Source organism: Trichomycterus rosablanca, chromosome 2 (assembly GCF_030014385.1).
Source record: "Trichomycterus rosablanca isolate fTriRos1 chromosome 2, fTriRos1.hap1, whole genome shotgun sequence".
In the NCBI taxonomy this organism is placed as follows: domain Eukaryota; kingdom Metazoa; phylum Chordata; class Actinopteri; order Siluriformes; family Trichomycteridae; genus Trichomycterus; species Trichomycterus rosablanca.
In genome coordinates this window covers 17,802,490-17,817,432 of record NC_085989.1, presented here as the reverse complement: position 1 = coordinate 17,817,432, position 14,943 = coordinate 17,802,490, and the positions used below count along the sequence as shown (strand labels likewise).

The window sequence follows — 14,943 nt, the reverse complement described above, 5'->3', positions numbered from 1 at the left end:
GATTCAGAATCGCCCCAGATCGCTCTCATAGACTCTCATGTTATTGTAAGTAGTGTTCACTTTTAGTCCTAGTAACGCCATGTAGGGCGAAAGTAAATTAACACAAGCAGGTCCGGCAGCCTAAATAAAACTGTGTATGACCAGTTATATTGTTTATATGTGCAACCCTAACCGCGCGCTCAGGTAAACACCCGCCATCCCACCCCCAACCTTGTGCCCTCCGCCAACCAGGGTGTTCCTTATTTCCAGTTCTGACAGTTGGCAACCCTAGTTGGATCTGCTGCACCTAAAATAAAATGCTGATGAAGACTGAATTAAATTGTTAAAGTGTGAAGCTTTACTTCATTTTATGATTAATGGTAAAGCTGCTCTCTCTCTCTCCATGTTCAAAGTTATTTGTGAGGGCAAACTGACAGATGACTTAAGATGTTCATTATTTAAGCTTTAATTTACCCATTGAACGGGTCACCTTGGCCATCATCGCAATAATTGCCCCCCCTGTGAAATGTGGCAGGAGACGCCACTGCTCATAACTAGTAAGTAAGAACGCAGCGAGGCACCAGTAATCCATTCTCCATTTATTTACTTCTCTCTTCTCACTCTTCATCACACACATACATTCAGTAATGTGTAACCCAGGCTTACATATCGATCTGTACCATGTAATGAGTGAATATGAATTTAAATAAACTTGATTTTAGTTTAAATTTAAAATATTACTTTGTTAGGAATGCCATTATAATTACAGGAAAGCTCCTAGAATTGGAAAAATAATACATTTGTTATATAGCATATGTCATCATAGAACGTGAGTACCAATCAATCACGTTTAAATCCCGCCTACCGATCATTCGGTAACGTATAACGTTGCAGGTTTCATTTTCCTTTATCTTTCCAGCTACGGTTGCTCAGTGTAAAAGCACAGCGGAGCCAATGCAGAATTGACTCCCTTAAAAGTATAAATAAAACAGCTAGAACTAAACCTTGAACCAGCGCGTACATGTGAGGAGATCCTAAATCCTGATATCTTCATGTTGTTGTCATAGGAGAGCTTTGGTAAGAGGAATTCTTGAATTGGAAAAGTTAACAAAGAACATGCTGAATGTTTTTAATGTGAAGTATTGCCCTTAAAATACAGTTTTATGGTGTGATGCATGAACATTGCCTAATTTTAGCATTTTATGTTATATTTTGGGAGATATATGACATGTTTGTTTTAATTGATCTTGTTCATGTAAAAATGGCAGCACCACGTTATTCCTCGCTGTGCCGAGTGGACATTCCAGAATGGTGAAAATGCAAGGGTGCTTGTTTGGTTTGTTCACAGTTCGTGAGAAGTTGTTTACTATGTTAAAATGGTTATAGATGCGTTTCGATATTCATTTAAAAAGGAAAAAAAGGGTGATCTTATATGTACAGGGAAACCAATATAAATGCTATTAATATTTTATTGTACTTAATTTGTATGATTTGTGAAGCTATTTGATTTGATGTAAATCACAGATTCTTCTTTTAATTTTACTTCCATTGTGTTTATGTAAACATTTGACAAAGAGTTTACAACCCTGATTGGAAACACAAAATTGAATGCCTGTTTAATGTACAGGTCAGGTTTTTGGATTGTGGAGCCTCTTTCTGTGGCTTCGATGAACTTCGATGATTTTGATTTCTCCAGCAAGGAGTGGCGAGCCAACCAAAGACGAGTCAGTTGCATGCAGAGGATTGAAACTCCACCAGGACTTAACAAGTAACATTTACCCAATACCACTGGGACTGAATTGAAACAACACCACTGGGATTGAACTGAAACAATACACTGACACACACACAAGAAATCTAATTCAAACACATGTTTTTTGTTTGTCTATTTACTTCTTTCATTTTCTTACAAGTTGTAAAGCCGTGAATTTAACATTGCTACTTAAATTAAACATAAATATTCTCTGTCATTTAACTTTGGTCTCAGTCCCCTGTTATTATTGCCACCTCAACACCGAACCTAGATCTGGTCCTTAGTAGAGTAGCAGTATTTAGAATCATACCTGTTACATATGCATCATACATAACACTATGCTACTGGCGCATGTAAGGTACAGAACACAACATTCCCCCCTTACTTAAGAATAAAACCTTTAATAGCAAATAAAGAGGAATCTGAACCATGTTAGTAATAGTAGTTATCAGAACAATGCATTCCTTACCAATCTGAAGTTGACATAGATTGCTAGTAACTTTTAGTATGAAAATTATCAAAAATATGTTATACATACCAAACAGTAATTACCACAGTAATGATATCGGTAATGGAAAATCTTAGAGGAACTGAAAATAGTATTAAAACAAAAGCAAAGGCCCTTCTGTAAGAATCAGTGTAAAACTATAACAGTAGCCTAGGAACATTTTAACAGGCTATATAAACCTTAGCAATTGTGTCTTGAGTATATGAGTATTTAAGTCACATAGTCCTCTAACCAACTCGGAGGCCGTCTGACACGAGCAGAGGTCGCGTGAGAGTCCATAGCATCAGTGAGGTCTGGCTCAAGGACTGTAAAGTCATCAGTAACAGCATAGGATATCTCGCAAGCCGTGATGCATGCCATTTCTTACCGTCTGACAGAAGATAAGTGCTTTGGCCAACTTGTTTCATTATCAGCAATGGCTTGGAACATGAAAGGGTTTCCGGACCCGCACACTGTCCCCTTCTTTGAAAACAATGACGCGAGCTCCACGACGGAAGTCAGTGTATGACTTCATTTTTTCTTGCCGGGAGGACACTCTTTGGCGAAGCGCATCAGTGTCAGAGTTTGTGAGCGGCGGGGAAAGGACGTGGAGGCGTGTGCGCATTTTTCTGCCATGCAGCAACTCAAAAGGTGACAGTCCAGTAACCGCATGTGGAGTGGCACGGTACACCTGCAAGGAATCTGTCACTGTAGCTTTCCAAGGCTTCTGCTGCAGGATGGCAGACTGTATGGAGAATCTCAGGACGCGGTGAAAGACTGCTGTACGTGCGTGCTTTATATCACGGCCTTTCAAGAATGCTGCAAACTCTGTAGACAGGAATTGGGGCCCATTGTCTGATACAACAGTTCTCGGGTTACCTAATCTGCTGAATACTGAAGAAAGAAAAGTGATAATGTTGGCTGTAGTAGCGGCGGACAGGAAAGCAACCTCAGGCCACTTGGAGTGGTAGTCAGTCAGTGTAAGTGCAAAGCGGTAGTCTGGAGTGCCATTCTCAAATGGACCAACCACATCAACTCCTACCTTTTCCCAAGGCTCTGCAGGAAACTCTACTGGTTGCAGAGGAGCAGCTGAAGGGGCAGCAGACTTGTCCATAGACTGAAATAGGTAGCAGTTCTTCACCCGTGTGTTAACAAGGTCATCCATACCTGGCCACCAGTAGACTTCACGGAGGCGTTGCTTGGTTCTCACAATTCCTTGGTGTCCTTCATGAGCCAGGTCAACTAGGGTGTGGCGGAGGGTGACAGGTGCAATGTTGTTTTCCGCACCTGGCAGGTAGGCAACATCATAAGAAAAACACAGCAGGCGCACTGCCCATCGTGCGATACTCATGCCAGCGCGGTCAGCTCCTTTGGTAGTCAGGAGAGTGGTCAGCGCCTGGTGATCTGTACGCAGTGTGAATCGCCTACCCCACAAGTAGGTTCTCCATTTCTCAACAGCCCACACGCATCCCAGGGCTTCTTTCTCAACTGTTGAATATTTGCGTTCAGCAGGAGTCAGAGTCCTCGAAGCAAATGCAACGGTTCGTTCAGTGTGGTTGAGTTGGATCTGAGAAAGGACAGCACCCAGCCTGTAGTCAGATGCGTCAGTGGAAACAATGGTAGGGAGTTCAGGGTTGAAAAGAGCTAGGGCTGGGCTCTCCACTAGCAACTGTTTCACAGTCTCGAAACTGTGCTGTGCATCCTCAGACCAGGTAAACTCACTGTCCTGATGAATGCAGCAGTGCAGAGGCTCCACAACAGTAGCAAAGTTAGGAATGAACCTGTTGTACCACGATAAAAGTCCCAAAAATGACCGTAACATGCCTGCATCAATAGGAGCTGGAGCATGTAGAACAGCAGTAATGTGGTCCTTGTCTGGCTGAATACCGTCAGCCGTCACTGTATGTCCAAGGAAACGCAGACTGGATTTGTTGAAGTGGCACTTTGATGCATTCAGTTGTAGCCCTGCATTGCTCAAGCACTAACACAGCTCTCAGTGTGTCGTCATGACTGGCTTGTGTACAACCCCAAAGGTTGTACACAACATCCAAGTAGTTAGCAACGTTAGGCAGGCCTTTAAGAATCGTGGCCAGTATCTTTTGAAAAGCAGAGGGTGCAGAGGCAAGTCCATACGGGACACGACAAAACCTAAAAAGTCCTTCGTGTGTGATGAAGGTGGTCAGGTCTCGACTTTCCTCATGCAGTGGCAGCTGAAAGTAGGCATTCTCCAGGTCAATGGTGGAAAACACACTAGCTCCGTGCAGCAGGCCCAGCATCTCATCAATGTGTGGGAGAGGGAAGGAGTCCACAATCACAGCCTTATTGGGTTCACGCAGGTCAACACACATTCTGATATTACCTGATTTCTTTTGTACGACCACAATAGGGGAGACCCACGCAGAAGCATCTATCCTCTCGATCACACCTGCATGAAGGAGATGCTGGATTTCAACACTTACACCATTCCGCACAGACAGAGGCAAGCGGCGTAATCTCTGACGTACGGGCGTGACATTTTGAGACACTTTCACCTTGTGCACAAAACCATTTGCACAGCCAAGAGTGGTCGTGGGCAGGGGAGCAGTAGCCATGACAGGAGCAGAGGTCATCGCAGCGGCAGGTTGGACAGTAGATCCATTAAAGCACAGGCTCAGGCCATTGATCAAGTCCATGCCAAGCAGGGCAGTACCAGATTCCACGATGAAGAAGGAAGTTTGACATGTAGCCTTATTCCAGAACACAGTAACAGGAAGGCAATCAATAACTAAAATAGGTGCATGGGAGTATGTCACTAACTTAACTGCTGGGGGTAACAAATGATCACCTTTAAAGTACTTGTCAAACAGGCATTTTGGCAGAATGGACACAGAGGAGCCAGAATCCACTGTCAGCTCCACAGGTACTGCAGCAGTGGTTTCAGTCTTAATGTGAACTGTGCATTGAATTTTGTCTGGAGCAGCATGGTCATGCAAGTAAAGGATCTGCACTTCAGGAATGTAAATTTCGTGCACAGGATGCATTGGGGCAGAACGGCACACTCTCGCAAAGTGTCCAGTCTTATTACAGTTCTTGCACTTAACTGAGGAAGCAGGACATGATGCGTCGTTGGCAAGGTGTCGGTCCGATCCGCAGCGGTAACAGGTTCGGCTAGATGAATGAGATGCAGGTACAGCAAAACGAGCAGAAGGACGAGCAGGAGGCGCAGGAGGACGAGAAGCGGACGGTTTTGAAGACGGGAGAGGTTTGCGTCGGCGGCACGTAGTTGTAGCAGCAGCTTGCACAGGTGCTGCGTGGTCACCAGCGATACATTTAGCTTGTTCATTTGCAGCTTCGATCTGTGTGGCTAGGTTAATGGCTTTCTGCAATGCCAAGTCCGGTTCGAGAAGCAGTCTTTCTCTTATACGAGGATTGTTTACATATTCCACTAACTGTAACTGGTCACGCAGCATTTCATCCACGTTGGAACCAAACTCACATGTAGTCGCCAAGTCTCGCAAAGCAGCAACATACTGTAGTACGGATTCATGAGGCGCTTGGACACGCTTTCGGAAAGCATGGCGCTCAGCAACAATGTTCCGTCGCGGTGTAAAATAAGCCTCTAGCGCCTTAATTGCAGCGTCCAAAGTCTCACCTTGATCGGGCAATGTGTAAAAGATGCACTGGCCCTCTGTCCCCAAGCAATGAAGGAGAAGTGCACGTTTACGAGCGTTTGGCCACCCATTCGTGTCACGCTTTCCTGTCAGTTGATTTCCTAACTGTTCTGCAACTTTCTATTCTTTTAATTTATTTTTCTTCTTTTCCTTTCTTTTCATTCCTTTTCTCTTTCTTTCTTTTCCTTTCTTTTCTTTCCTACACTTAACCACCTAACTGTTGGCACCGAGTTAACGGTGCGACGCTGGCTGCTGTCTGACACAGGGTTTATATGCAGTGCCGCACAGCTGAGCCTGGTTGGCGCTGATTGCTGCTGGGGATTCTGGGGACTGGAGTTCTGACGCTCCGATCCGCCAGCTTTTCCCCTGCGCCGCCCAGTCCCCCTGCTGGCGGCTGACTGCACTGGCGGAACCCTTTCAGATGTTTTTTGAATGTCTTTTCTAAAAAATAAAATGTTATTTAAAATTGTTGGTATAGTGATATTTCATTTATTTGATATGCATCTGCAACCAATAGCATCCAGGGACGGAATATCGAGATTGTTAACTCCTACAGGTACCTGTGTGTTCACCTTAACAATAAACTGGACTGGTCGGATAATACACAAGCCCTGTACAAGAAGGGCCAAAGTAGACTCTATCTGTTGAGAAGGCTTCGCTCTTTTGGAATACAGGGGGCCCTTCTCAGCTCTTTTTATGACTCGGTGGTGGCATCGGCCATTTTCTATGGTGTTGTCTGCTGGGGCAGCAGCATGACAGCAGCAGACAGGAAGAAACTGGATAAACTGATTAGAAAGGCGAGTTCTGTCCTGGGCTGCACCCTGGACTCGGTGGAAGCAGTGGGGGAGAGAAGGATGATGACCAAGCTGTCATCCTTAATGGAGAGCACTGATCACCCACTGCATGAAACTTTGACTGCACTGGGCAGCTCCTTTAGCGACAGGCTTCTTCACCTGCGTTGCTCAAAGGAGAGATATCGCAGCTCCTTTCTTCCTTCTGCTGTCAGGCTATACAACCAGCACCGTCCCAAACGTAGACAATTACCATCACAATAATTCACTTGGTTTTTAGTACTTCTCTGTGCAATTACTTTTAAATTATGTGCAATACTTGCTGTACCTGCTGTACTTTGTGCAATATTTTTTAATAACTGTGCATTTGGTTAACTTAATCTATAAATACTGTTTATATTTTTGTAATTTTTACATATTCTTACTATATAGTATATGTGTACATACATGTAAACATTTTGTAATTTTCTATTTTTTGTATTCTTGAAAGCTGCTGTAACACTACAAATTTCCCCCTGTGGGATAATAAAAGGCTATCTTATCTTATCTTATCTTATACCTTCTGACTGTGGCATTAATAGCAGTATTAGTGGTGTTAGTAGATGGGAAATTAACTGAAATTATTACTCATTGTCACCTTAAAGCATCATAAAGAAGCAGCTTAATTTTACTAACTGGAGAAACGTTTTTATGTACTGGCAATGAAGAGAAATTCACATATAATTTAATGCTACCATGTTAAAGTTTTTGGTAAAAGTCATGTATCATGAAAAAGTAAAATCAACACATTTTTACAGCGTATACTTCAACGTATATTTTCATAAATTCAAAATGGGCTAGAGGTATTAATAACTTACACCTTAAGCCATACATATTATACAATTTACAGTGTATTAACAGTACAAAATTAAACTTAGATGAAAAGTAATTGTGTACTGGGAAAGTTTACACCTTAAGTATAATTAAAAGTGTACTTTTATAAACAAAAAGTAGGTCAGTATAGTTTAGCATAGATAAGTTTACTTAAAATTTACTTTATACTTGTTAGTATAAGGGATTTTTAAACTCTTTCTTCCTCTGTTTTCTTTCAATCTAGTTGCTTGATGATACTTTTTAGCCTACGTTACATTAAAAAATGTTAATATTCAAAGAGGCCTATGGTTTTTTAAAATATTTGAAGCAGAGGTGGAAAGTAACGAATTACATTTACTCGCGTTACTGTAATTGAGTAGTTTTTTTGTGTACTTGTACTTTTTAAAGTAGATTTTACAACCAGTAATTTTACTTTTACTTAAGTCTGTTTTGTATTAAGAATTGTAATTCGCTACATTTTAAATAACATCCGTTACCGAGTAAAAAAAAAAACCTGCGCAAACATGTAGAGCAGTGGTGGCTAAACTGGTAGCATAGTGGGTAGAGCTTTGGGCTATCAACCGGAAGATTGGCGGTTCAAATCCAGGCTCTGCTATGTAGCCACTGTTGGGTCCTTGAGCAAGGCCCTTAACCCTGTCTGCTCCAGGGGCGCCGTAAGTTGGCTGACCCTGCGCTCTGACCCCAGCTTCCAACACCAGCTGGGATATGCGAAGAAAGAATTTCATTGTACTGTACATCTGTATATGTATATATGACAAATAAAGGATATCTTTCTTTCTAAACTGTTAGGCTGTTTGATTCGGCTTATACATCGGTTTGATGTATAAACCAATCAGAGCTTCCAAATTCACATTCTGGGCGGAATTTCAATCTTTTTCTTCATTGGTTGTTGTATAAATGACAGTTTAGTGAACGAATCACCAATTTAAGCTTTTTACCGGGAAAGCTGAGAGAATAAATGATCTACAATAATTTTCATTAGTTAGGTGCAGTTGGGTATGGATTTATATATTCTGGAAACATACAAGATGGTCTTATATAAAGTGGATTATATCTCTAATGGAACAACACATGGATATAGATCAGGTAAGCAGATACGTGGTTATGATTTTCTGCTGCTGCTGTGTGATTGATCTGGGTCGCGGTTCTGCTGTTTACGGTAAGCTTTCATTTTGCAACGATAGCAAAGCATTATCATATATTGTGATTTTTTATGATCATTTATTTGAAGTAAAACGGACAACAAAAACGTGCTTGTGAGATTCTGCTGGTTTGTTTTTGATTTTGATCAAGTGTCTATGACGGTGTAACCGCCAGCCCAGGGTGTTCTTTATTTCCAGTTCTGACAGTTGGCAACCTCAGTTGGTACTATTGACCTGAACCAAGTTAGTTAGCGTCAAGTCCAACAAGCTATAAAATACAGCGATTTATTGAGGATAAACAGAAATAATGCTGTTTTGAATTGATAAGAGCAGTTGCAGTGTGTTAGGTGTGTAGAGGTTAAATCCACACATGAACTGCTAATATGCACTGCATGGCTGGTGAGCTGTGTGTAGTCCTGCTGTATCATTCATCTATCAACTTCTGTTGGAAAATGATGTCCCTCCTTCTGTTAAAAAAGTAACGTAGTAACGTTTACTCTGAGTACATTTTAAATGAGTTACTTTTTACTTTTTACTTGAGTAGATTTTTAGACTAGTAATTTTACTCGTACTTAAGTAAAAAATCATCAAAGTAATACTTTTACTTGAGTACAATATTTTAGTACTCTTTCCACCTCTGCTTTTAAGTTTGATAAATTGGTTCATTATGCAAATAACAGGCAAGCGTTTAATTGATGGTGCATAGCTTTTTTCTTGAATAAATTAAATTATCATTTAAAAATGCGTTTTTGTTTACTTGGGTTGTCTTTGTCGTAAACAATTTTGTTTAAATATTTGAAACGTAAACAGAATTTTTCATGGCACTGCAGAGGATATAGTAATGCCCTCATGAAGGTACTAAACTTAACTCGAAGCATACCTAACCCTTTCTACAATTGTGAATTAAAAATCACACAGGCTATCACTCTAAACTTATGGGGGTACTCTTGTTAGAATGTCTGCTGAGTGAAATACATGTTTTAGTTGTAGCATCTTTCTGTTTGCTGTCAATATACAAAAATTGGTGTTTAGTAAAATGTTTTCTGATCCACGACTTATATTAAGATTTTAATGTATTACTTTTAGCCCTATTACAGACACGAGAGAAGACACATGAATCACATTTCCCTTGGTAATATTTTGGGTTTTATTTTGATCAAGACAATTCACTAGACTTCAGTAAGACATTGATTGTGTGTGTATTCATTTGTTGACAGCTTATAGCATCTTATCGGTACTTCTCGGCAAGAGCCAAAGATACGGCGGTAAGAAACTTGTCCATAGACACGTGTACCTCAGGAGTAAAGTCACTGGGAAATGTGATCGCTAGAACCACCAGCAAGTTGTGGGCAAGAATCTGCAAAAATAAGCAAAATAAAATAAATAAATACATAAATAAAAAAATAAATGGCAAATCGACACATCCTCGACAACTGTGACAAAATAGTGCAACTTGCCTTGAAGTTGGCAGGATCAATACGCAGCTGAAAAGCGTGCAACTGGCTCAGGTTTAGCAGTCCACTAGTCAGGTCATCGATTTTGTTGACCGCTTCTTCCACGCCAGACATCACAACCTTTCCGTGCTTGTTTACAGGGGCAGAGCCAGGGCTCAAATCCTTCCAGTGAGAAAAGTAAGTCTTTGTCTGAGGATAGACAGTCAGCATCCTGCATGGACACGTCGCATTAAATTAAACTTTGAGCACAGAATAAGGCAGAGCAGTTGGAAGGTTTTATCTTTACATTTACTTTTTCGGCATTTAACAGACTTAAAGTAATGCTTCCACAGTAAACATTTTCTTATTCTTTACAACAGTTCAAGAAAACAAATCTGCTTAAACCATGTTATAACATTAAAAAAAAAATAGAATGCTATAGAAGGTAAGTGCATGTTGTTGCTCAGCCCAAGTGTTTTTGAAGACAGACAATAATCACGAGTATCATTATCATTATTGCTGTTGTGGTTGTTGTTGTTGTTTGCTGTGGTAAGTACACGAGTAAACTAAGGAAAATAGTAAATTAAAAGTACATACCTACACTGTAAAAAATGAGGTGTTGAAATTACTTAAAAAAATTAAGGCAAGTGTTTGCATGGATCTTTTTAAGTTGAATTAACTTTCTGTTCTATTAAGTAAATGGAACCTATCTAAGCCACTTAAAATATACTTAAATAAATTATCACAGTATAACTAAAATCACTACGTTGAGTCAACTTAAATATTTTGAGTTGATTTTTAAGTTGAATCTACTCAGGTTTTGTAATAAATACAACTAAATAAAGTCAAAATGAAGGACTACAAATTATTTTGTATGAAGGACTACAAATTTTAAGTACTCCCAACATAGAAAGATCCATGCAAACTATTGCCTTAATTTTTTTGCTTTTGTATTACTTAAAATACAAGCACACTTAAATAAATCAATTTCCAGACATCAAATACAATATCTGCATTTATTAAAAGTGCAAACAATTAACAAGCAGCAAAAGGGCTTGCACACACACACTATATATATATATATATATATATATATATATATATATATATACAGTATATATATTTCAACACCATCAGGCTTAATTAATCTGAATCTATTATGCTGAATATTATGAAGCTTAGTTCATTTGGACCAGAGCGGTAGAGAGAACAGAGTGGCGACACTCCCATAGGGAACCGTTGGAAAGGGGGCGGGACATATTTGCTGTGCAGCTTCCGGGTTGTGGAGCTCTGTATAGTTCCAAACATCCCATAGAGCCCCATTCATTTCCACTACTTATCAAGCATTTTTAGCTGTTTGTTGCTTTGTTTTAAAAAAAATAATGAATTTGATGTCATTAATATACGTAATACTGTTATTATTTAGCATTTGCTCAGCACTAAATGTTACACGTTTATCTTAATTAATAGGTATAACTGAATTTAGCTTAGTCAGCTAAGCTAAATTATTGACACTAGAGTCTTTTCACCTAAAATTGATTAATTAAAAGTTGATTAATCAAGAGTCTTGTTACAGAAATGATAATAAAACATCAGAGCCATAATAAATCATTATACTTTTACTTTCATTCTTAAGTACATTTGAAGGTAAATTTAGTTTAGTACTTTAGTGGAGGTAAAGAGTATTTTTACTTTTACTACTACTTTTACTGGAGTAATATGTTACCTTGGATATCTCTACTTCAACTCAACTACATGGTTTGTGTACCTTGTCCACCACTTACATTAGACAAAATGAACTAGTGCATATTAATTATGAATTAATTCATGTATTACATGTAGGAATAAATTATTACTTACTCATGAAATAAGACATGAATTAATGCTATTTCATGTACCTGCACTATAATGTTAAAGGTATTGGTACGGTAGTGTGTTTATGAATCTGTTCATTCAGTGCAGGTAAACCTTATGAATCCAGCCACATGGGTTAGTGTTTAACCAAAATGATTATTATTATGAATCCTCAGGAAAGTGAAGGGAGATTAGTTTATGTAAAAAACAAAACATAAAAAACTGTCTAATCTCTGTACTGTATATTGTCTCTACTACTTAATGATATCGCATTATGTAATGTATGCTAATATAATGTACTGTGTGTTAACAAGAACGACCTATTAAGTCATTATAAACATCAATCTTCCACTTCATATACCAAATTGATATTAAAGCAGATGCAGTAAATGTAAACGCAGTTGAAAATACCCAGAAATTGTACAAATGTTTATTATTTAGCGTTTAATATTTCACTCACTGCTGCCTGTCCCATATGAGAACATGACAGCGCCGGGTTTGTTTGGAACTATTGGAGGGTTACATGAACCACGTGACCGCGTAGCGGCGAGATCAAGGAGTGTCGCAACTCTCTCTATCTACGGCTCTGATTTGGACCTACTTAACAATTTAAGTTGTTCTAACATTAAATTGTATTTCTGTTCTACTTAAAACTGTATATGTAACCTTTTTTATTAATTATATGACAGTTCAGTTAAAGAAAATGAAAGGCACCTTTGGAAAGTCCATGTTTTGTTATGCAACAACAAATTAAAGCATCTGCTTTGGCAACCAGCTGCCTCACTTTTTTTTTGAGTTTTCTCAACTTCAGGCATTCGTACTTATTTTCTTTAGTTTCCCTATAAGTTCACTTAAAAGAATTTTTTTTCGGAATACAATCAAATAGTAATTGTAATTTTGTCCAACTTTAAATAGTGATTTGAGTGAACTAACAACCTAACTTAGCAAAGCAAGTTGCACAACTGCTTGGGCTCCTGAAGTTGAGAAAACTCAAAAAGGTGAGGCAGCCGGTTGCCTTAGTCAGCTTAACCTTTAGATTTTTAAGGTTGACTAAACATTTTACTTTTAGTTTACTAAACTGTGTTTTTTTAACTAAAAAAAGCAATTACTAAATGTTTTTTACAGGCAAAAGTTTTTTTTTACATATCTGAACTGGCAGTTGGTAGCTCAGTGGTTAAGGTACTGGTCTAGTATTCAGTGGGATGCTGGTTCAAGCCCCACCACCACTAAGTTGCCACTGTTGGGGCCCTGAGCAAGGCCCTTAAACCTCAATTGCTTGCATCGTATTCAGCCACAATTGTAAGTCTATTTGAGTAAAAACATCTGCAAAATGACAAAAATGTAAATGAATATGTTACGCTCTTAACAAGTAGCTATGAAAGAAATTTAAGACAATTTAAGAAAATTTTATTAAAATGGTTATTTGACTTTCACAACAGACATTTATTTTAAGCCATAAACCTGTGCCACTCCAGCAAAAGTATAATTAGCACCAATAAACAAACTGGTTTTCCAGGTAAGCACAGTCAGGATACAAACACGGCAATGGCCAGGAGCGCCCTTGGTAATGACACAATCTGTAATGTTTCAGTAGTACTTCTGGACTGGGATTGCATTGCATATTAATCTGCAATAAAAAACACAAACAATTTTAAAATCATATATTTAAATTTAAACAATATGATGATTTAGCTTTCGTTTAATAATCAGTTAAGACAAGCACAGTAAATCAGCTAAAGTTGAAGTATGTATGAAATTAGCAAAATTCCAATAAATTGACAATAACCATATTAATGTTTAAGTTTGCAACTACAGCTAACTATGAATACCATGAATAAGGCCCTACCTAATTCACAGCCGTGAAAATCACATCAAATGAGCCGCTTACTTACAATCATACTGCATCATAATTAAGTGTAACAGACTGTTTTGTAATGTGCTGTACCACTAGGGTTGCCAACTTTCAGAACCGGAAATAAGGAACACCCTTGGCTGGCGGGATGCCAAGTGTTTACCTGAGCCGGGGGGGGGGGGGGGGGTTGCACCTGTGAACAATATAACGGGTCTGACAACTTCACAGGAACATTATTAAAATGTTTTATTTAGGCTGTTTAACATTTATTACTTTCATTCTTTATAATAATAAATCAGAACCATATTTTAGGTAAAACAACATAGAACATCATGTAACATTTTTTCTCAATAGTGAAAACAACATTTTTACATAATCCATCTTCACACTGACATGCAGCCCCGGTTGTGGACTGCGTTGCTTAGGGGGGCATCAAGAAAATTGGGGGAGGGTTGGGGCAATGCCCACCCCAGCGCCGGCCCTGCTTGTGTTACTTTAGTTCACTTTAGTGATTGCAATTGATTTACTGCATTAAAATGCATCCAAATATTACTTGTGTTCTGTGCTCTCATCTTCTGTAAATAAATCCTTCTCTCTTAATTCTCTTGGCCCCTCACACTTCTCTTATCAGTGACAAGTTGACACTTTTTTAAAGTAAAATCTTGATCATGCGGGAGAGGGGGGTGGACTCACCTACCACTCAGATGGGTATATTAATGGGTCAAGGGTTTAAAATTACCATGGGGGCTATAAGTGGTACAGTACTAAAGTAGCCTGTAAGCATTTGCATTTTAATAATAATATAACTATATTTTGTTATTTTGCTTACAAGAAAATATGCTGCATTACTAATCTATACTGCTACTGCTGATAATAATAATAATAATAATAATAATAATAATAATAATAATAATAGCATGTGCATAAAATCAGCCACATAACGAACAACAGTGTGTTTAATCGCTGTTTATTGGAATATTGAACTTATTACTTAGATTCATAGACTGGAGTTAAGTCGGTTCAGCCAAATCATCTGAGTCAGAGGTCTCTCCAGTGAGTCGGCTCACTCGCCTTGTGTACTTAGCAGCAGCCAGTCAGAGGACTCATAGGATCCGGGTTCATTGCGGTT

The 14,943-nt window shown here is 38.9% G+C and overlaps 1 protein-coding gene across 1 annotated transcript; it reads right to left on the bottom strand.

Annotated features, from left to right (window-relative positions):
• Window positions 1-9,807: 9,807 nt before the first annotated feature.
• On the bottom strand, window positions 9,808-13,194 carry LOC134306189 (hemoglobin embryonic subunit alpha-like). Its single transcript, XM_062990301.1, has 3 exons — window positions 13,106-13,194; window positions 10,133-10,340; window positions 9,808-10,032 (listed from the first exon to the last, which is right to left on the bottom strand). Coding segments are annotated over exons 1-3 (339 nt in total). The 5' UTR covers window positions 13,108-13,194; the 3' UTR covers window positions 9,808-9,903.
• Window positions 13,195-14,943: the final 1,749 nt, after the last annotated feature.